Raw genomic sequence first — 22184 nt, forward strand, 5'->3', positions numbered from 1 at the left:
AAATCGTCTTAACTTTATCCCCATTAAAATCTCTCCTCAACGTATTTAAAAATCTTTCTCCAAGGTATTGCCTTCTTATCAGCTGGGTAAGGAAATTGGGTGTACCGTATCCGACTACCTCCCTACGATCGACTAAGGCAATCTTTAGTATTTTAGAAGGTAAAGCTGAAGAAAGGTCAACTTTAACATCCCAGTAGTGAGTAGGCCCCTTTGGCAGTTTATAAATGTATATTCTTCCAAAACAGAAAAAAGTTCTTCAGAAGCAATAAAGTTTTTTAAGTTTCATTCTTCAATTCTAATTTTGATTTTCTGATACGTTTTTAAAAACTACAGGTGAAGGAAAGAAATGTAGGCCACATGCTTGTTCAATCCAAAGTAATAGCAAAAACTGACAAGACAGCATTTGATAGAAACTATTGCTCTGCAGAAACTGCAGCAATCTCAGTTTACCTTAGGTTAATGTAATTTTTGTCAGCGCGCATACACTTATGTGGGATATACATAACTCATCCATGAATAAACGTTTCTCACATACGTCAACACATATATAATACAAGAAATCTACAAGTATATAGAACATTCTGTTGACACAGCTAAACATTGACAACATTCACACACTGCGTTGCAATATATTACGTTTATATAATGTGCAGAATTCGTCGTTTTTATAAAATGGATAATTATGGACAGTATATACTTACCTATATATGTTACGATATTTGCAAAAAATATGTTGAATTAAGACGGCACAGAATACATGGTGGTAAACGTAGGAATATGCATCACTTACATACATGACCGATAAAACCCCTTTTAAGAATAAAACCTACGACTCGACAGGAAAGTTTACAATATATGGATTGATCTCCTATACGCCTATCTCGCGAGGCCACATGGGGTGAGCAATTCATCTACCATTACGTGGATGACAGAGTCCCAAATGTCCGTAGTTCCGGGCTTATCGCCATTGTTTATCATAAGCATTAAGGATAATCTGGAAGACACGAGACAATTACATGGCAGGTGAAGTCAGCGTTTTGGAGTAAAGGGCTTCTAAACTGAGCACCTAATTAAAAGTGGAAGCTGTTGAACAGAAATATACCCACATAACACAAAACAATTCATACGCCTCAGTACTCTATCTTTAATATTTAATTACAATTCATCATAACTTCATCCTTAATTTTTCCTTAATAAAATGGATATTTTTAAGGTCAATATGTTCCTTGACTATAAAGGCAATCATTAATTCAAACAATAGATACGAAGTGATCTTTATAAAAACTAGTCTGTTTTTAATTTCTTAAAATGTCAGAACGATTATGTCTTTTTCCTTTGTCAAAATTTCTAGCACAAATGTGGAATAGCCCATCGACGACATAGGTGATACTGAACATCGAACACAATAAAACCATTTGTCTCGTCTTACGTACTCATTTCTTGACAGTGGGTTAAGGCTGTTCAAACAATTTATCCTAGGGAAATCTCATAGTGTTTTGTAAATTGTCTCCAGTGCAATGCGTCCATCTTCAGACGTGCTCAAATCTATCCGCTGAGCCTTGCATTACCGCCAGTCCATGTATCCGTATCTGGAGGCTGTCGGGAAAGCATACGTGCAACGTCTTCGCTTGTAGACAGTTAGTTTTCACTCCCTGCTCGACTGGGTCGATGTGGAAAGCCGCATGTAATTTGAAGCTGTTTTGGAACAACTCCATGGCGTCTCCACTCACCATCAAACTGACTTTTCGGCAATGTTTAAATACTGATCGATCTGATTGGTTGATGACACGCCGCCTAGGATTTGAATAGGAAATTCTGTAAAATGTGCACAAGCTTGCGGGCGTAAGTAATTGATAACTGTCTGCGTGGAAAACTCAAATTGATTTGGGGGGAAGTATCTCCTGGAAGTCATTACAACTGGGTCTGACAATTCCCCAGGGCTCTTTTCTTGGGAATAGTTGTCAGGAGAGGAGTCCCCTGAAGAACATGTACCGAAAGCCTTCCAACTACTATTCTCATCAGTTGTCGCGAGTACTCAGGCAGTTTTGGCATGGTCATTCACTATTCCGTATTAGAGAACAAGTTCATCAGTACAAATGGTAATAGGATTATCGTGTCCACCACAGACAAAATAACAACAGTTCACCTTGTGTTCAATGTCTTGAAAAGTTAAGCAAAAACACCAACTGTCGTGATGAATATCATCAACACGTACAGCCCAAACAGCAGCCGGTCAATTACCATAGCAACCAGCTGCCACTCGCTTCGTATGTCCGCACGCGCATCGGAAACCGAATTGCGGATGGCAACCCCACGCATGTGCTTGAGGATTTGTTCCACGTCCTTTTCCATTTTGGAGGAGGAGGACGTCTCGCTGGCCTTCTGATTGGATTCTGCCTCCGTCATGTGACGGTCCAATCCGCGCATGCTTATCGTCTCCATTTCATCCAGAGGGTAATATGTGTCCTCTCCAAAACATGCGACTCGCTTTAGGCCTTGAAGGAATATCTGTTAGAAAATAGAACAGAAAAAGGTGAAAAGTAAAAAAAAGAAAACAGAACAAAAAAAAAAGAAAAGAAAAACAAACAACAAAAACAAACAACAAAAAACAAACAAAAAAAGAATACGCAAGTATTATATTTTAATTCTTTAAAGAAGTGTAACAAACTTCGATATCGAAAAAAGAAAACATGCTTAACTTATTACGCAGAAATTAGGGAGTCGTTCTGCGCGTAGTACACGATCCGTTTCACTTTGCAGCCGAATTATGACATCAACGGAGAAGATTGAAATAGGATCCAATTCTGGCCATACAGTGTACGTTATTAAATTTGAAGCTTGGAATTTTCCATTCGTTCCACGAATTATTACGTCATTTGGGCTCTTTTTTTTTAAAAGAGAAGAGCATAGAAAGGTTTCACATCAATAAGAGCGAAGCCAACTAATTTTTTGGACAATAGTTCTTGGAGTTTCTATATTTAGGTTCATCGGATTATCAGGGATTTTTTTTTTTTGGCATTGCCGACCACGCACAATGGTTCTCCATAGCTCCAACAATGTCACGATGGACTTTTTCAGGCATTCGTGATTCACGACTCGAAGCTTAGATCTTTATTTTGCCTGACAGTGCACAGGTCCATTCCAAAAATGGAAGGTTCCATGGAGATGACCGTTAATGTTTTTTCAGGGCGAATGGTCGAGAGAACTACTAATACATACAGTTCTTCGAAGACCCATTACGGCATTAGTGTCGCTTACCTTCAAAACATTTTCAGAAAAAAAAAACGAAATATTTGACAGGAATAGAAGTTAGATTGTAATTTAGATATCAACAGTAATGTTAGCTGCATGGAGTAGAGGTTTTCATTGCAGGGGTGGGTTTGAGGTGCATGCTGATTATCTAGTACTAATGATGGCATATAAGATTACTGCAGTTAATTAATTAATGTAAATGTGACATGCCACTGACATTATAGTGGAAAATGCTGTTCCCCACCACGATTGCCTCGACATGTCTTTTCAATCAATCTATATCTAGCTCATCAAATCACAAAGAATCTGCTCATTTTTTCAATGCCGAGTTCTGGAACGAACAGTCAAATGGAATTTCAAAGGCTGAAGCTTGAAATCTAACGATTTCAACCGTTTACACGCTTTGTAAATACATGTATATGAACACTGTATTTGACGATCAAATATGTTCCATTATATACTCCACTATATACGGTCATACACTCAAAATAATAATCTGTTCATTTTAACAGGAAATCTGCTGTCTAAGCAATACTAGAATGTATTCTGATGTCTTAACATAATGCTGTTTCATATACAACACAATATCCTCTTAGTTTAATACAATGAATAGACTACTGCGCTATATTCAACAAAATTATCTGCTGCAATTACAGAATATACATTTTAACATCAGTCAGGCTACAAACTTTGTGTTAAACTTAACAGATTACTTTTTCACAGAAACGTCTGACGTTGTTCTGGCGGCAGTTGATCGGCATCAATGAGGTCACAATCTTGAAGGTAGCTCTTGTTGGTTACACTGCAGCAAGGAGTCAGGAGATTTGTCATGTGCGTCGCGAAGGGCCGTGGGTTCTCCGGGTATTACGGCTTCATAAAACACCACATATAACTCTAACTGCCGTGGTAGAAGTTAAACTGAAATCTGATATAAAGTTATTCTAAATCGTGGCTTGGCAAAAGCGAGTCATGTTCCATGCCTTGAAAATAACGTATTCTCGGATTAGATTTCTCGGAGGTTGTTTACCGTTCTGCCATCTTTTGTCCGTGCATTCTTTAAGAGAGATGGTCCATGCATATAGTAGGGGGATCGAAAGGCGGGTGTCAGTGCGTGTATAAATGGTGATGTATAAAAAATTGTCTACCTGTCGAATAATGTTAGGTACCTTCTTCTTCCGTGGTCCCCGGCTGTGCAGATTGGTGATGATTACGCACAGGATAATGGACACGGCCACTAGAACCATAGTGATGGCCTCGTACAGGGCTGAAAGACAAAATTGATGGATTATTTGTTAGACTGACTGATTGATACATTCACTTCTTTCATTCATTCGACGGCTAGTTTCTTGACTGGCTCAACGACTGATTGTTTCATGGATCGATTGACTCATTACTGGCTGACTGATTAACTGAATCTTTCAATTATTGACTGACAGATTATTTCATGAATGGATGCACAGATTATTAATTTCCTAGTATCAGTTGATAGATTTATTTGTTGTTCTATTCATCAATTCACTCAGTCATTTACTGTCTGACCCGTATGTTAACTGATCCGTTGGTTAGTTGATTGATTGACAAGTACGGACTGATACTAAAAATGTATTGATTACGCAAAACAAGAGAGTTGCGTGCTGCACTATAAACAAAAAAGTAGCAAGAAAGGGGAAGCGTAGACCTAATAAATATTCACCGCCGGAGTCAAGTAAAGTGCGTGTGTGACTAGACTCTGTGAATAATGTATGTCCCTAGGGAATATTCTGAATACTATTGCACTTCCAACTGTCCACGGAACTGTAAATATTTCAGTAGAAAAAGAATACGTCCTCAGATTTCCATTAAAACTTCAATCAATCAATCAGCATGGAGGCTACCTCTTGTTTAGAACTGTACAACTTTAACATCCAGTCTCTATAAATAACAAAAAGGTGTTCTTCAGTTGGGTCCAAACACCTCTAAACAGACACGCTCTCGTCATCTATGGATACCTTAGACGTTACCCTTGTGAACCAGCCGAAAACTATGGAACATTCGGTGTCCAATGATTTTGCTCTTTATCAGACATCATATGCACACGTTTATATATTATCCGTTGAGTAATTGATGACTTATACTCCGAAACTGAGTCAATAATATTTAAATCTATGCGTCGAAACAGATATTCCTATAGCAGCCGTCAAACAATATGGACACCCTAGGCCAATAATCGTAAAGCCAATTCCATTAAAGAACTAGGAAAGTATATAAAGTACGAAATTAGGACGAAATCATGCCAAGAGGAGCAGCCAATATTTTCACTTATGCTCAATGAAGTTAAATGTTAATGTTTCGGGCATTCAGCCACGACATTTCTTCTGACTTGACTATATATTCTAAGGTTAAGTCATGCACGGTCTCAGTTGTTAACACCGTCAAGTTAACTCCATCGCCTGGAAAAAGTCCGTCCAATTTCAACAAGCTGAAATTGTTCGTCTACCGCTAGGCCATTGGCAAAAAGACCGTAAGTGAAATATTCCTCAGTTATACATACCTATCAAGAGATTAAGTAATTCTACAGTTTGCTTGAAGATTCTCAGAGCGTAGATATTCTGCTTGTAAGTGATGAGAGTTAACTGGTCTGGTTTCTTCTTAAAACGAAGAACTCTTTAGAAGATTCCGAACCTAAATGTACTTACCGATGATAGGCATGTTGAACTGTTCACTCGGCAGAATTTCTTCCAGTGACGTCATGGAAACAGTAAGACAAAGAAGGATAATTCCTCCTGAAAAGAACGTTTAGTTTACTTTAATTAGCTTATTAATTCATGCTCGTATATTAACAGATGTAATAATAAATAAATATATAAGGGTTGTACCTTGAAGATTAACTATTCCTTCCAGAACATAAGCTTTCAGATGTATGTAACAGCCTTCGTCAGACAAGTGACGAATCTGACGAAGGTTGTTTTACAGCTGAAAGCATATGCTCTAGAAAGAATAGTTAGTCTTAAAGGTACTACCCTTGTAGGGCACTGCCCGCAGCTGGAAACCGGTGCATCTCGCCAAAGTATTGCCAGAAAGAGGCGGATAATATGAAAGACCTGCAGTTGACACTTAGTATTCAAAAGGAAACCTTTATATTTGTTTGTTTCTTTGATTGGTGTTTACACCGTACTCAAGAATATTTCAATTATACGACGGCGGCCAGCATTATGGTGAGAGAAACCGGGCAGAATATGGTGGTGGAAACCCACCACCATATGCGGGCTGCTGGCAGACCATCTCACTTACGGCTGGATAAGGGAAGCTTTTATAATTTATAATCACACAGTTTTGCAGAACCAACATCGTCCACAGCAGTCACGACAACACTTGAGGAGCTTGAGTTTAACTGTCTTTACATTCAGTGGCATTCTTTACGTAATTTTCTGGCTGTAGACTGTGAGTCTCGATCGATAAGATTTGAACTTAGTAAAAGCTGAGTTATGATCACATTTAATATACAAACGTTAAAATAATACAAAGCGCTACCCAGTGTGACTTTCTCTTTGGACTCCGGTGGTAGGATGAAGACACACGGTGCAATGAAGGCGAGCAAGAGGGCCGGCATCAGGTACATATGTGTGTAAAATGTCGGGTTACGTTTGAAGACCATCTGTATGCTGAAGTCTGGGAAAGTTTCCACACAGCAGCTGTACTTCTTATTGTTGATGGTCCAGGAATGGTCGATGAACTGCCATTCTTTACTGTAGGTATAGTCCTCCACGTCCACGGATTCCTCCCGCGTTGGGTTGTAGGTCAAGTTGACTTCCTTGCCTGTGTAAGCCCACGTCCCGAACATCAGGTAACACTGCTGGACGTCAAAAGGGAAATTGGTCATGTCCATAGCACAATGACTCCTGATCAAAGCCTTTGGTATCCAGTTGATGACCCCTGTGTGGTACACCGTGGCGAAGGGGTCGTACATCAGGCTGTAGTCATCCGCAGCGCTGTAATATAGGTCAGTGGGTCATAGGTGAATCCCAACATTTATAGGTAGGAGGGCACATGGATAGACGAGTTGGTAAGGGTTAGGTACAAAGGAAATGGATGCAAAATGATAAGGCATGGACAAATTTGGCTTTATAAAGATTATACTCGTACATGTACATGGATAAAGACAGCGGTTTGAAAAGTTTTAGTGGATGCATGTATCATTGCACTTAAGGATCAAAAATTAAGAGAAAAAATAAGTTTAGTTCAATGAAACGGATGAATACATACAGAAACAAATCTTCTGGGTGGAGTTCACAGAATATATGGTTGATATCTCAAATGACAAAAGACATTGATTGACTGATTGGGGTTTGACACCTTATTATTCAAAATACAGCTTACACAGCGATAAATAATAGTAACATGGACGGAGGACACCGGAGTGCCTAGAGTAAACCACCGGCTTTTGGCGAATAAGTGATCGACGGACATGTGAGATACAGATTGCGACTCACAGAACAAGTAAAATGTGTTTCCCACCTTGAGGGATATGATTTCAAATGAACTTCATGTACGACCTTCTAAAAAGTTCAGTCAAACAACTCATCGCCGCCAAGACTCACATAATGCATAAAGAGAATGGAATATTAACAATTATTTGTCCAATTTGGGGATTATACCAACACTTCACCTGTCCCAGCGACAGAGGAACAAGTACCGCTCAACCACCACCCACGTCTTCCACAACCATTCCAATGCTACAATAAAGACAGAACCTACCACTCACTAACGTAACATTGGTTAACGTAATGAATAACATGCACTTCTCCATTGGACTCACTTGTTGTAAAGGACAATATCTGGCTTCCATAATTTCTGTACGGGCACTCTCATCTGTTCGATGCCGTCAAAGTCGTCGGGTTCCCAAGCCAGCCGGGGATCAGCCCACGTCTGGATGAAGAAAAACATTGCTGGTATGAGAGTGTGCATCGATTTACAACCTTGTAGCATTTTTCAGGTTCTCCAGATATTAGGAGAATGGCGGTCAAAGATAACTGATGAAAGACAGATTGTAGCACAAGAGATAACAATTACTCGGTAGAATAATTGTGAAAGAGCCACAGTGAAAGATTCAGCGGTGTTTTCTAAAATAAAAGGCAATCACACAAACGACAAGGCTTTGATTCAAAGAGAAGACACAACTTCATTAGACATCAGTCATGAAAATTAAGACAGCACGACGGAACGCCAATGCTCGATCTTACTCTCTGTGCTATACGTCTTAATTATATTTTAAGATATTGTTTTGTCAGACATCATTCACCCTAATAAAGCATTGCTTTATGAGACATTATTACGTAAAATAAATCCACGCCTTCATGAGACCCTGTTTGAGAAAATAAAGGCATTCATACATCTTTCAGCAAAACAAAGATGCAAAGAACCTTCACAATGACGACAGAAAAATTTTCAACGACGAAACAAAAATTCACTTGTTTTCCAGAAGAACCTGATAAAATATTTAAATCAAGGGAAACGAGAAAAAGTTAGAGGAATTACAAAGTCAGGGGACAACTCTTTTATGACAGAAAACGAATCGAAAGAGTACTCAAACGTGAACAGCTTTACCAAAACAGCCGAACGTAAAACTTCATACTGTGATGGCCTGGTTGCATTTATAGTCCAAGAACAGGGATTGTTAAGCCTTTGCACAAAAGTTCATTGATTTAAAAAAACGTAATGATACACATCCTTAGGTAACATGGGCGCCTACTCAAACAAGGAGAAAAAAGAGATAATGACGGCAATTTGATTCACCAGAGGAAAATAATTCATCCAATCGACTTGGGGGCAGGTTTTTTTTTACTACACGGACAAAAAGTTAGGCAATTTGTCAAGAGGCTGTCAATTACAAAAGCTAGAAGAACTCTATTTAGGGAGTACCTTGAAGGTCTGGCAAGGAAACATCTTGAGTGTGTGAACAACAGATACGCTTCTGGGATCACTTCCAGGAAATTTCGCATATGAAGCATCGTAAACTCAGGAAACTTCGTATAGAATTTTTTTGATCTTAGCAAATATGCGCTCACTGTGTTACAGCGTCATAATCTATGTGTCAAAACAGACATTCGTATCCCAGGCGCCCACCAAGATGAGCGTTTCACGTCAATAGTTTCCAGGCCAATTCCCAAAACGAGGTTTAACGCAAACTGTCATAGAATTTAAAAAACGTATAAAGTGCGAAAATAGGATGGAATCATAAAGAGAGAAGCAGTGACTAAGTTTCAATGATGTAGGAAGATCTGTAGGTATGTTCTAGGCGACTGAATGAAATCAGTATTCAAACCATGTACCATAATTTATGGTGGCGCCAGTCATAAAGAGCAGTTTGCACGCGAAAATTATCAAAAGGTTACCCAATCGTTACAAAACTGCACACAACACAACACATTAAATGAAATAAATGGAACATGTAAGCTTTACTGGAAAAGTTATGGTCACACCCAATCACACTGGCTTTCCAAGATTTGAAGCAGCCTTGAAGCGATCTAGTCACTTGGATATTAAATACATCTTCTGAATATTTGTCAGTAAAGGCTGACGAAATTTTCAAAGGGTTGGAAATCAGAGTGGACAACAATGGTAAAAAAATATACCGTTATTTTGTGTTTGTATATATTCAAACATTACATATAGCTATAGCATGCAAACAAACAAGCATGAAATATCTGGAATCCATCTAGAAGTCAGTAATATACCAGCCCCATTTGAAAGGTCGCGACTCTTTATTTTGTATTTATTGGCGTTATTACTGACATAGCTCGAGGGATCTTGTCTGACACACCGGAAACCACTTTGTCTCCGACCACCCATGCGTACTTGGTCCGAGATTACCCTGGTCAAAAAGCGACGCTAACTGTCCAGACAATTATGGACTTAGCAGAATTCTGTGGCAGATAATGAGGTCTCTTGAGATCCTATTATTCGAGTAATGCACCAGAGACAGACTGGAGTGGACTGTTATACAGGTCAGGCAAAGGCACGCGATAACAAGATAATTTAGGCACAGTCCAAACGACCTAGAAAATATGGTAAAATTTTGAAGAAATTGCTCAAGGACCTTAAGAGGTATCGTGTAAACGGACTGACGCAAAATTTAATTCAAAAGAAGAAATTTATCATGCTCATTTCTGATTAATCGAGTTCTTTGCAATGGCAAAGTAAATATGCATGTGACGTAAAACCTGTTAAGAGCGTTCAGGAGAAAGAGTGAAACAAGTGAAAGGAATGGGGAGACGGACTGGAGCGAATCGTTATGTCAGCTCCTCAAGCTGAAGTGTAAAATCGGTCACATTTACACTCAGAGCATTAGTCTTTGGCTTGCGCGGTTGCTTGGTCGTATCCGCTTCTCGCTAACTCGGCTGTTGCCTTACGTTTTGTAAGATTTGCACATGGGCCATTTTCTTATTATTTGGGACGTTATTTTGGTACACGGTTTGTCATAATACAAGGACAACCTGTGTGTGTGTGGAGGTGAAGCGTCGGGCGATGGACATACTTAATGGGTGTGAGCCATGGCTATCTATCTTGTCTGATTTCAGTTATTATTTTATTCTAACTGTTCATCAAAATGATTAAAATGTATCACCGAGAGAGCCTCACAGTGAAAGCCCAATGAAAGGCATCTAGCTTTATAATAAGGTTTGTAGAAGATTAGCTTAAGCGACAATTATAGACACAACACAGAATTCTGTTGTGTATATATGTGAAAGACTAGCACTATATACTTTGTATATGGAAACACTGCATGGAAATGAAACCAGAAGTCAGTTGAATTGTATCAAAAAATGTCCACATTCTTACGTAATCACTAATGACATATCTCACCTTTCTAAGCATTACGTCAAGTACCAATTCCTGGAGGTGCTCGTTCTGAAAAATGAGAGAAACATTTTGAGGTCAAATTTGATACACCAAGATAAATGTCACATGTATTAAGTTTGTGCCTTAGAAACAAGGTGACGTCAAATTTGCTACACCAAGATAAATGTCACATGTATTAAGTTTGTGCCTTAGAAACAATGTGACGTCAAATTTGCTACACGATGATAACTGTAACATGTACTGAGTTTGTGTGTTTAACCAACAGTCAAATCAAAAGTTGTTATCAGACATCACAAGGACAAACTACTACAATTATAACCCTCTTTTCAAACTCTTACTTCGTTCAGTGAAAAAGAAAAAATGGAATATTCATCTAATGCAACACAAAAAAACTATATTTTTCTCTTGAATTTCTGTTCCACAGATATGCGTTTTACGGACCACATTGACAATTGTCATAAGTCCAGTAATCAAATTTACAGAATGTTTTGGATTGATATATGTCAGCGAATATGTAAATCCAATGAAGAAAACCAGGTCAACCGATTCGAAGCATCAATTAAGACATCTAGAACAATGGAAGCGGGAAAATCTTGAAAATTCCCTGGGATTTGAACTGACGTCTTGGGTGACCTAGTAATTAAAAGACAAGAACCTTTATCAAGCGCTCTCAAAAGGTAAGTAAGCCAACTCACTAGATCCACTAGCCTCAAGAGGCTAAGACCGAATCCTACTAAAACCGGACTCGATTGATTGGCGGCGGGCCGCACATGCTCTTCATAGCCATCCATAAGCTTGTGGTAGAGCTTCGTCTGGGTATCAATGTGAGCGAGCGTGTCATTGGTTGTATATTCGTTACCTAAAGACAAAGAAAATTGTTGTGATGGGATAATACATAAATTGTACGATGAAAAAAAAGACGTCGACATCTGAATTATTTACATTGTGGTTTGACTCAAATTGGATTTAACTGAAAAATTGGGACCATGACATAAGGGTTAAAATCTGTAATCGTTTTTAAGCCGGAAAGAGAAATGAATAATATGAAATATTAAAACGCTTTATGGTGGTATTTAAACAGTCTTTGGTCTTCGTCATTCTTTATTTTATAATTAAAATGGTTATTAGAGAGATGTAATATCTCGATAATGTAAAAAATGTGCCATTACATGTTCATAATAATCCTATTTGCGCATTTTCGTGGCTTTCATTTTGCGTGAAATTGCAAAGCTAAGGAATTTTGTATAAAGCACCCCAGCCTTCGGTAATCACTTTCGTTTGTTTTTGTTCCATTTCTGTTCGAGAAACACCATTTGGAGTAAATCTGCGCATTCGGAAAAAAAAACTTCAAGAAACAGATTTGGTAACAACGAGCTTCCTTACTGGAGACGCCTTACTTTGATATAGCTGGGTCGGTGCAAAGGAACCTCGGTTAAATTAATGGCGTGAGTCGATATCCTATCAATTTTGTTTTAAAGACGCCTAATGGAGTCCACAGAAAATAACTGTCCCCTGTCGATTTAAGCTATATATAATTCGTTTCCAGCCATAAATGAGCAATAAAAATCAGTAGCTCCGTGAGGCTAAACGGGTATGGATAGAAGCCGTGTATTTATGTCCAGTAACATCGCCGGCCCGCTGAGAATCCGTGTCTTCCTTCGGGCAAACAAGTCTGGAAATAATTGATTTAGCATTCAGTTTGCAATAGCCTTTAGCTACTCTTCTCCCTGTCCTCGACATGCTTATTCCTTACAGTAGCTTCTAGGTCGTCAGCAGATGAGTCGGTTTACGTCAGATGTATCACTTTCGTTTGCAATGATTAATTCCTTGTGGAGCCTTGCTCCGGCTAATACTCCTAGAAAAGAAAGATGCCATTTTAACATCCTATATAGGTGACGAAGTACTAAGAATGAATCCCAGCGCTTATCGGCCGCAGATGGTTTTTCCTTGTTGACGTTCAGTTCGGCCATTTTGAATGGAGAGACTTGTTAGCTTTGCGTGATAGGCAAAGGCATGAAAACTTTTAAAGGCATAAACAACCGATGATTACTGGTAACGTATGGCACGAAATGCCAGCAACCCGACGGTACCTTCTCCACATTCACATCCGATTCAACCTTATCTAGGGATAGTTATTTTCATTTACACCTGCTCGAATAATCTCTGACCGATCAGCTATATGCAAATCAGATACAGATACTAAAATGTTTATGGCAATCAACCTTCAAACACTCATGTATACAGAGTAACAACTATGAACAGAAATCTATGATGTCCCAGAAGAGTTGTATGGACAGATATATATTAAAAAATATTTAATATATTAAAAAGGCAACCGCCTACTTATAAAATTGGATAAGTTCACAAGCTGATGTCTCGGTCGACCTTTTCGAATGGATATGAGAGTATGATGCGTGCCATGCATGCCCCTATAGCGAATTACCAGCGTTTCCTAAGCTCGCTTACAGGGTGGAAACCGGGCACAGCCGGAGAGGAAGCCAGCATGAGCTGGACTTGAACTCACAGCGACCGCATTGGTGAGAGACTCCTGGGTCATTACGCTGCGCTAGCGCTTTAACCGACTGAGCCACGGAGGCCCCTGTTCCACATTCAAATCATTATTCGTCTATATAATATCCACAGCTAAATGGTACCATTAGAAACAGAAAAGTGCATGATGTGAATTCTTGATTACATGAAACTGAAGTTTAGCTTAAAGTGTTTTTGTTTTTGTCACGTTAATTGACGATGTAAGTGTATGCTAGTATGAGGAGTGAAGAACGTTCAACATTTCCGACGTCACAGATGTGATTGTGTGGCCAAAGTAACGCTGTGGCTCCAGAGGATGTGTTCTGAGCTTTGTAATTAGGGTCAGGTTTGGCCGGCCATAAGAGGATGTTAAACTCGCCTGATTAAACCTGAGGAAACTGATTTCGCTTGGGGTAGCCTGAACTGTTTTGGGAAAGAGTGATGGTCTATAGCTACCAAGTTCCCCAGGCGAATACAGTCAGTGATTAATTCGAGTACTAAGCACGATCCAGTTGCGTTCAATTAAACCAGGAAAGTAACGTGGCCACAAGTTTTTGTGATCCTCAGAAATCACTGTGGATGGTTTCGAGGAATTTTAATGAGAAAGCATCCTGGCCTGGAACCTTTTCTATGACCTTTTTCTTTTCGTTACATAGTTTTACAACACGTTACGCGTGTTTCTTATATCTTCATATTCACTGGGGGTAAATTCTAAGCTAGAACTATACGGACCATTAACTGCATCACTCCCGCACAATCATGATTCTGCTTCATTGTCGTCACATTTATAATGCTGCCTCTCTATTGGCACATTTATAATGCCGCCTAACCGTTCTCAAATTATAATGTTACCTCACTGTCGTCACTTACCTCACTTATAATACTGCGTCAGTATCGTCATATTTACCATGCTTCTTCAGTATGGTCACATTTACATTGCCGCTCCACAGTCTTCACATGCATAATAATGCCAAGCTGTCGTCACATTTATAATGCTGCCTCACTGTTCTCTCAGTATAATGCTGCGTCACAATCGTCACATTTATAATGATGCCGCACTGTCGTCGCAAGTCATAATGCTACCTCACTATTATCAAACTTATAATGCTGTCCCACTATGGTCACACATACAAATGCTTCCTCACTGTAGCCGCATTTATAATGTTGCCCCACTGTCGTCAAATTGTAAATGCCGCCTCACTGTCATCACATTTATAATGCTGCCTCACTGTCGTCACATTTTAATGCTTCCTCACTGCTGTAATATTTATAATGCTCTCACTCTCGTCGCAATTTTTAATGCTGCCTTACTATCCTCACATAATGCTGCCTCACTGTCGTCACCTTTATAAAGTTGCCTCACTGACGTCACCTTTATAATGTTGCCTGTCATCACATTTATAATGTGCCTCACTGTCATCACATTTATAATGCTGCCTCACCATCATGGCAACTTGCTGCCTCACTGTCGTCACCTTTATAATGTTGCCTCACTGACGTCACCTTCATAATGATGCCTGTCATCACATCTATAATGTTCCTAACTGTCGTCACATTTATAATGCTGCCTCACTGTCGTGGCAATTTGCTGCTTTACTGTCGTCACATTTACAATGCTGTCTCACTGTCGTAGCAATTTGCTGCTCCACTGTCGTCACATTTATAATGCTGCCTCACTGTCGTCATATTTACAATGCTGCCTCACTGTCGTCACATTACAATGATGCCTCACTGTTTTCACATTATAATGCGGCTTCAAGGTCGTCACGTTTATAGTGCTGCCTCATTGCCGTCAGATGTATAATGCTGCCTCACTGAAAACATCAGACAACACCTGATCTAGTCACAGAATATGGGAACTAGGCCTACCAATATACTCATCACCTAATGGCTGGGCGTTAAAAGCAGAGACATTATGATGCCATGAGCAATATATGCAAAGAAATCATATTGTATGATGAGTTATATCTTCTTACTGGCCAGCGGTAAATGTTAACTCTCGGATAACAGGGTCTGCACTGTAAATCTGTTGCTATAGTGATGGTTACACTCACATTGTCGTAATGCAATATCGCATAAATCCCTCCTCCAACCACCGCCCCCATATCAACCCCATAAGACCCCGCCCCTCCGTCCTCCCTCTCCTTGAACCATGTTTATAGTTTACACTTTGAAAACGAGAACAATCTTGGGTAATCCAACACTTATTCAAGAAACACTAAGTCAAGAAATCCGGAATGGTGATATGACGTAATGGGGAGAAGTCACGTGATTTGCGAGAGCGTCCGGTCGATGGGTAAGTTGTAAATGAAAACCAGCTGAGGAATCCCCAGAACACCACGTGACTAAACAACCCCATATGGTGAGTGTTACATCGCACTGTTGATTAAAAGGGACTTAGCTGAGTTATATTCTGTGAACAGGGTCACATCGGTCCGTGAGTTAATTTGACGGGCGTTTGTCAACAAGTGGTTGTGCAATTCGTGTTCGAGACACCAAAACTGCCTTGAACAAGATACATGTAGTTTTATGAGGCGAATTTTATGTCGATAGCTATAGCTGCAGTCCTTCAACAACCTGTTCGATTGTAATGCAATCTACACAGATCCAAATCGGAGCGAAGGCAGGGTCATATTCACCGAACAAGACTGCATCTTCATGTTCTCTCTTGATTCTAACTAGATTTGGAGGCTGTTTCAAAAGGGCTTCATCCAAATGTGATCGATGTAAGCTAGAATGAGATTGACCTCATGACGTATATGTAGGATTCCTTCTTTATGCATGAACTAGACTGTTTTCTATATGAAGTAGGGCTCTTTATACACTGTCCACGTGGAGTAGGGTTCTTTATATGCTTTCCAAGTTGAACATGGTTCTTTCTTCATAAGTATACTAACTGTATGAAGTAGGCTAATTTCCATGGAGTAGGGTTCTTTCTGTGTGCACAGAAAAGACCCTTTTCCAAGAATTTTTCACTTATACGATGGCGGTGAGCTTCAAGGGTAGAGAAATGCGGTGGGCCTGGGTAAACCACCGACCTTGGGCACGATATAGACGAATTTTTCCACATGTGACGTACACAGATGTGCTCAGCAAATGCACATTGGTAAAAGTGGCCTTAATTAATGGACGTTGTGCAAACGGCTACACAAGTCACCCGCTTGCTGTCATCAAGACCCCAAGGACAGTAAGAGCGGGGGAATTTACAAATTCCCTGCCCAAGGTCGGGTTTGAATCTGCGACTCGTGTGATCCTCAAGCAATAGAAAGGTCATCAACTTCATAACCAGTCCCCAAGCATCTGCTACCCAGTTTGAGGGGGGCATTGCTTTGTGCATGTGGTCATGTGTAAAACTGTGGTTTCTTAGTGAAACATGAGGACCCATAGCTTATGAGCAGCGAGCTATATAGCTATATAGGAATGGCTTTATATGACATGGAGAATGATTGCCTGGAATGCCTGCGTGAATTTCGTGAGAGGGAAATTCGATCTCTTCCCTGAACTGATAAAAAAGACAGCTCGGAAGAAGTAAACAGGCCACCGAAAAGCCGAGAAAAAAAATCTAAAACCACACGGGAATCTAATATCTGCTGAGTGTCATTACGCGGTCACGAGGATGAGGGGTAATATGGCGATTACGTAAGAGAAAGATCATTGAAGGCATTTATAAAATTCCAACGGGGAAAAACAATCGATGACGTTTATCTAAAGCGTCTGCATGAAAGAAAAATGAGAGCTGATCTTTGGGTCTGCGCTAGCAATCATGCAGTTAGGCCTTAAATCAGAAAAGTCCATTTATTTGTTTGACTGCTGTCCATATTTTGAAAGATATGGCAAGTACAGACGGCGGTCAGGTTAAACAGTGGACGAAATCTCAGAGAACCTGGTAGGAGCACACAACTATAAATATGCACAATTAGCTGAAAGAAAAAAATTCTCAGTAAATTACAATTATTGTATTTTTTTTTGACTATGGAAATATACATGTACGCTGCATAACTTGGCTGGAATGTAATTGATTGAAGATTAAATAGTCAAAAGAATGAACGATTAACAACCTGGTGGATGGAAGAACATTTGTCGTTTCTGAAGGACAAACCATATTTTACTGACTGAAGCATAACTTGTCTGACTGAATGAAGGTTAAACGGAACCACCGGTTATCTTATTGACTGACCCGATGTCATTGTTAAAGGGGTCTTGATGGCTACAAGCCGTTGACGACGCCCGTGTGGCTGTTTGTATAGGCTATGTAGTGTTCGCAGAAGGTCACCCTTCTTCCACCAATATGGTAAGCTCTCTATATACACAAATCACATCCACAAATATATCTGACTGACTGAATAATTTACTTAGGAATGATTGAATGATTGACTGGTTGATTGATTGCTTTCATTTATCAGGGCGTTAAAAATTGAGAAATAAATAAATAAATTTCATCGATTTGCCCAGTAAAGCTTGGAAACACATCCATCAGTTCACTTATATGCATCGCATCCATTCTGTAGGGCTCTTTAATCATACAAGCATTTGATTAACAGATAAGTCTGGCGTTTTCTGCTGCTAGACGGGATTACGTCTTATCACGTGTGCTAATGATACGTCAGATCGAAACAGATTTATGGCCAGCCGCAAGATTTGATTCATCGTTAGTTAGTCACATTAGTAGACACTGCACAGAGATACCTCATATTCCGGCCATAAGGTAAATACATCCAGGACTAGAAATCAAATAAAACCAGATCCGTTATTTGCGATTAAATAATCAATTTTTTTGCGATATATATATGTATATATATATATATATATATACTGGTTGCATTATGATATAGACGATCACGCACACCCACAGTGAATGTCTGTGTACCCTACCACAGAGAATTAAGCTATGATTATAACACGAGAGCGACGTGACACCCTGTAAGCCGGTCTCGGTTAAGTGGTTTTACTCATTCCTGGAGAAGCCGTCAAGAGCTCTTATAGCTGAGACATGTGCTGACCAGAACGCGTTTTCAGTGTATGTACAGTTGTACAGCCCTGCTGATCGAGACACTATGTGGTTTAAAACACAGGCGGTGCATGGATGGAGCTCAAAAACTGATAGATATATACCCATATGCACGGTACACAGTATTAGTATATGGACCAAGCTCGTGGTGTCAATACTATACACTATGTTTCAAGAACAACGCATACGAGTAATGGCGTGACATTAATTGGACAGCATGTAATGTTGTGCCACGACTTCATTGCACAGTTGACAAGTGTTTTCATTGAAATGTAGCTATAAATCAGATATGTGAAGATGGCACATGGGCCAAAATATAGCGGGAACTCAAAATTGGAGAGGTGATTTTGGAAAAATGCGCTTTAGACGCGGGTGCATCGTATTACTCAAATCAATTAGGATGTTTTCCTGGATTCCAATGCCACCGCGCAATAGATGAAAATGGGAAAAAAACATGTAGTTATTAAAGAGATTATTCGCAGATAATTGTGTCACAACGTCTCACTTAGAATAGGAAAGGGGTCTTTCAGCAGGTACACAAACGTATTAGCTGTACATCATAGGTGTCACGGCAAACCACTGTGGTCACTCTGTCACTCGTCTTGTATTAACAATATATCATGTTAGGTGTCACGGCAAAAAACCGTGGCACTGTGACATCTATCATCTATTAACGGTACATCATATTATGTGTCACGGCAAAACAACTGTGACTGGTCTTGCATTAACGGAACATCCTTTTACGTGACAAGGCAAACCACTTATCTTGCATATTGTATTAACGAAACACCACCATACGTATCACGGCATCTTCTACGGTATCTTCTACGCATTATATCAATATACCACATAGCTTGTCACGGTAAACCACTCATTCTGTATACTGTATTCACGAAACATCGCATTAAGCATCAGTCTGCTAAGCAATGAGTATAAATGTATATCTATTTCTGTGGGCATAATTTCAAATGATTTTAATACCAAGGTGCAGAATTCCCAATAAAGGAGAGCATCAAGGCAAGATCCTGTTCGTTAATATCTTAAGGAATTATTTATAGCTTCTTGTGTAACCATGCCATGCACACAGCTGCATAAGTGTCAACAGACATGGTTAGCCCTATGCATTCGAAAGACTCACAGTCACGGTAACACATGCAGAAAGGGATCTGAACTGACTTGAATGTTGACCATGTTTTGTCCAGCTCTCGAGAGGATGCCATTATATGCATGCTGTATACATACACAACTGTATACAAATACAACAATCCACACAGTAACATGCAAACGGTAAAAATGAGAAGAAAAAATAGTCCAGTCAAAATTAGGTGATATAGGGCAGAATTTTCGGCGCATTTAACATTCACATAAATGTCTTTCATTTCTTTGCAATAAGTCTTTTTGACCAATATAATATATGGGGTCATCCCAATGCCAAAATTCTGGTGATTACAGACAAACAGTGTCTGGATGTCAATCAAAACTTAAAATCAACGATGATATAAAAACCTTTACACTATTCAAACATGAAACAAACACCAAGAGTGTGATAAAGAAATGTTAATTGGGCAGTTTGATATTAGATTGGACGTTGTGTCCGTGAAAAGGTAAATAGTGCAACATTTACTCGATTACATCGAAACAAAATTGTTTATGAGTGATTTTTGGTGATTTCTAAGTGGATATTCGAATGCATGTGCAGACCGTAAAGTCGACATGTAAATAAATATTATCAGTGATTAGCATTACATAGTACAGATCAGGAGAGATAATAGCTAAGAAGTCAACACTATCTTGACATACTCACCTCTTGCAGCTTGCAACAATCCAAAGACAACGACCATCAAAACACGAGGAGACATACTGAGAATCGGGGCGTGTTGTGGTCAGAAGCAAAATGCTTGACCAGGCACCACTGCCTGCGTTGATTTCCTCTGACCGGGAAGACGGCCACAGAATCCAGTCTGTTCCAGTGTTATACCCTGTATCACTGGATGTTTATACAGCTACAAGCCTGCATGGCGTGTTCAATGACGTCGCAGCTTGCTTGGCGATGGTCTGTAGCGGGAGACTGACAAGAGGACGTCGGGCCTAATTACCCGCAACATGTTCCAGGCTGAGCCGCGCACCACCAAATCTCCGGGCGTAGTTCCATAGAGCTACAGTCAGTTTCACCGGCTGGTGTCGCCTAACGTTTTGCCACGGCTTCGCTTTGTTATATGTCCACAGTGATAGGCTGCATCATCTCGCTTGTGACCCTAATTGGTTTAACTGGATTTCCGGCACGGATGTATTATTGTTCTATGTGTCAAAGTCTCTCTCTCTCAATGTGTATATGTTAACAGAGCGGATTAGAAATAAACTTCTGCACATGAAGTTTCATACTATCCCAGAAAAGCGATTCTGCTACGTTCGCTTTCGAATCCATATAATTCTTGTTTGCCTGTGGGCTCAGTAGTGTAAGCTACGGATATCTGCCAAATTTTAAACTGTGTCAAAAAAAAAAAAAACGTTCATTGCGTCAATATTTTTAATCATTTTTCTTTGTGCTGTGATATATATGGATAAGTACAGCTAAAAATGGATCCAGTCGAAGATACAGACAATGTGCTTCGCGCGATAATCACCGAAGTTTGCCGAACACATGACATTTCGGTAGGAAATTGATGGAAGGTGATAATATATATCGGTGAACTGTTGTAGACAATAAGCATTCTAAATGGTCCATCTTTATATTAATGACTGATGGACAGCTACAGATTACATTGCCACTATGTGTAGTTAAGCCATAATTCAGTCATATATATATATATATATATATATATATATATATATATATATATATATATATATATATATATATATATATATATCCTTGATCTGGAGCCAAATCATATCGTTTTTCTCCAACTATTTTGCATTGTTTTTTAACTGTATTATATGCATTCATTACGGTGATTCGGTTTATTTATTAGGTGAAGGAAACGGTGGCTAAGTTGTGTGGAAACAACCGCCCGGCCTTAATTCACCAACCACCCGATAAATTGCGTGACATAAGGCTGCATGTGAGCCAGTAATAAATTTGAACACTCAGTGTTATCATTCACTGTTAGCACGCCAGCGCGGCGCAATAGCCAAGGAGCCTGACATCAATGCGGTAGCTCTCTTCGGCTGACAGCAACGTTCGGATGTTTGTGGGTTTCTCCCGGGCTATGCCCGCTTTCGTCCCACCTAAGTGAAATATTTTTGAGCACGGACGAAACACCAATCAAGTAAATAAATAAATAAATTATCATTCAACGCCCTTGACTTAGTAGGCAAAGGTCCAGGTTTCCTTTCAACTGTTTCATGCGATTCAAATTGTAAATAATGTCTTAATGGTAACACAGATACATGCGCGGCGATCACGCCGTGGTGAGGAATTCCTTACAGCCGTCTTCTATAAATAGCTCACCTGTATGCTAAAACGCGCATCTCATGATTTGAAAGGAGGAGGTGGGGGGGAGGGGGTCGGTTTCGGCTAAAACATACACGACACAAAAATGGCGCTTCCGATACT

The 22184-nt window shown here is 39.7% G+C and overlaps 1 protein-coding gene across 2 annotated transcripts; it reads right to left on the reverse strand.

Moving 5' to 3' along the window:
- Positions 1–944: 944 nt before the first annotated feature.
- Positions 945–20680, reverse strand: LOC135472165 (neuronal acetylcholine receptor subunit alpha-3-like). 2 transcript variants are annotated; one of them, XM_064751545.1, is made up of 8 exons: positions 20433–20680; positions 11787–11950; positions 11095–11139; positions 8048–8157; positions 6763–7220; positions 5928–6014; positions 4419–4516; positions 945–2508 (listed from the first exon to the last, which is right to left on the reverse strand). In XM_064751545.1, exons 1-8 carry the CDS (start codon positions 20485–20487, stop codon positions 2170–2172), a joined length of 1356 nt encoding a protein of 451 aa, XP_064607615.1. In that variant the 5' UTR covers positions 20488–20680; the 3' UTR covers positions 945–2169. The 2 variants fall into 2 exon arrangements, with proteins under 2 accessions (XP_064607615.1, XP_064607606.1); XM_064751536.1 differs by having other exon boundaries at positions 4398–4516.
- Positions 20681–22184: the final 1504 nt, after the last annotated feature.

The sequence above is a fragment of the Liolophura sinensis genome, chromosome 1 (genome assembly GCF_032854445.1).
Source record: "Liolophura sinensis isolate JHLJ2023 chromosome 1, CUHK_Ljap_v2, whole genome shotgun sequence".
Classification (NCBI taxonomy): domain Eukaryota; kingdom Metazoa; phylum Mollusca; class Polyplacophora; order Chitonida; family Chitonidae; genus Liolophura; species Liolophura sinensis.

Bases quoted from the DNA above. Each gene is read 5' to 3' on its own strand.
- LOC135472165 (XM_064751536.1), bottom strand. From the start codon at position 20,487: ATGTCTCCTCGTGTTTTGATGGTCGTTGTCTTTGGATTGTTGCAAGCT. The intron at 11,140-11,786 runs GTGAGTTGGCTT...CTCATTTTTCAG, and splicing joins TCTTGAGGCTAGTGGATCTA to AACGAGCACCTCCAGGAATT. The intron at 6,015-6,762 runs GTAGCGCTTTGT...CGTTCTTTTCAG, and splicing joins CAAAGAGAAAGTCACACTGG to GAGGAATTATCCTTCTTTGT.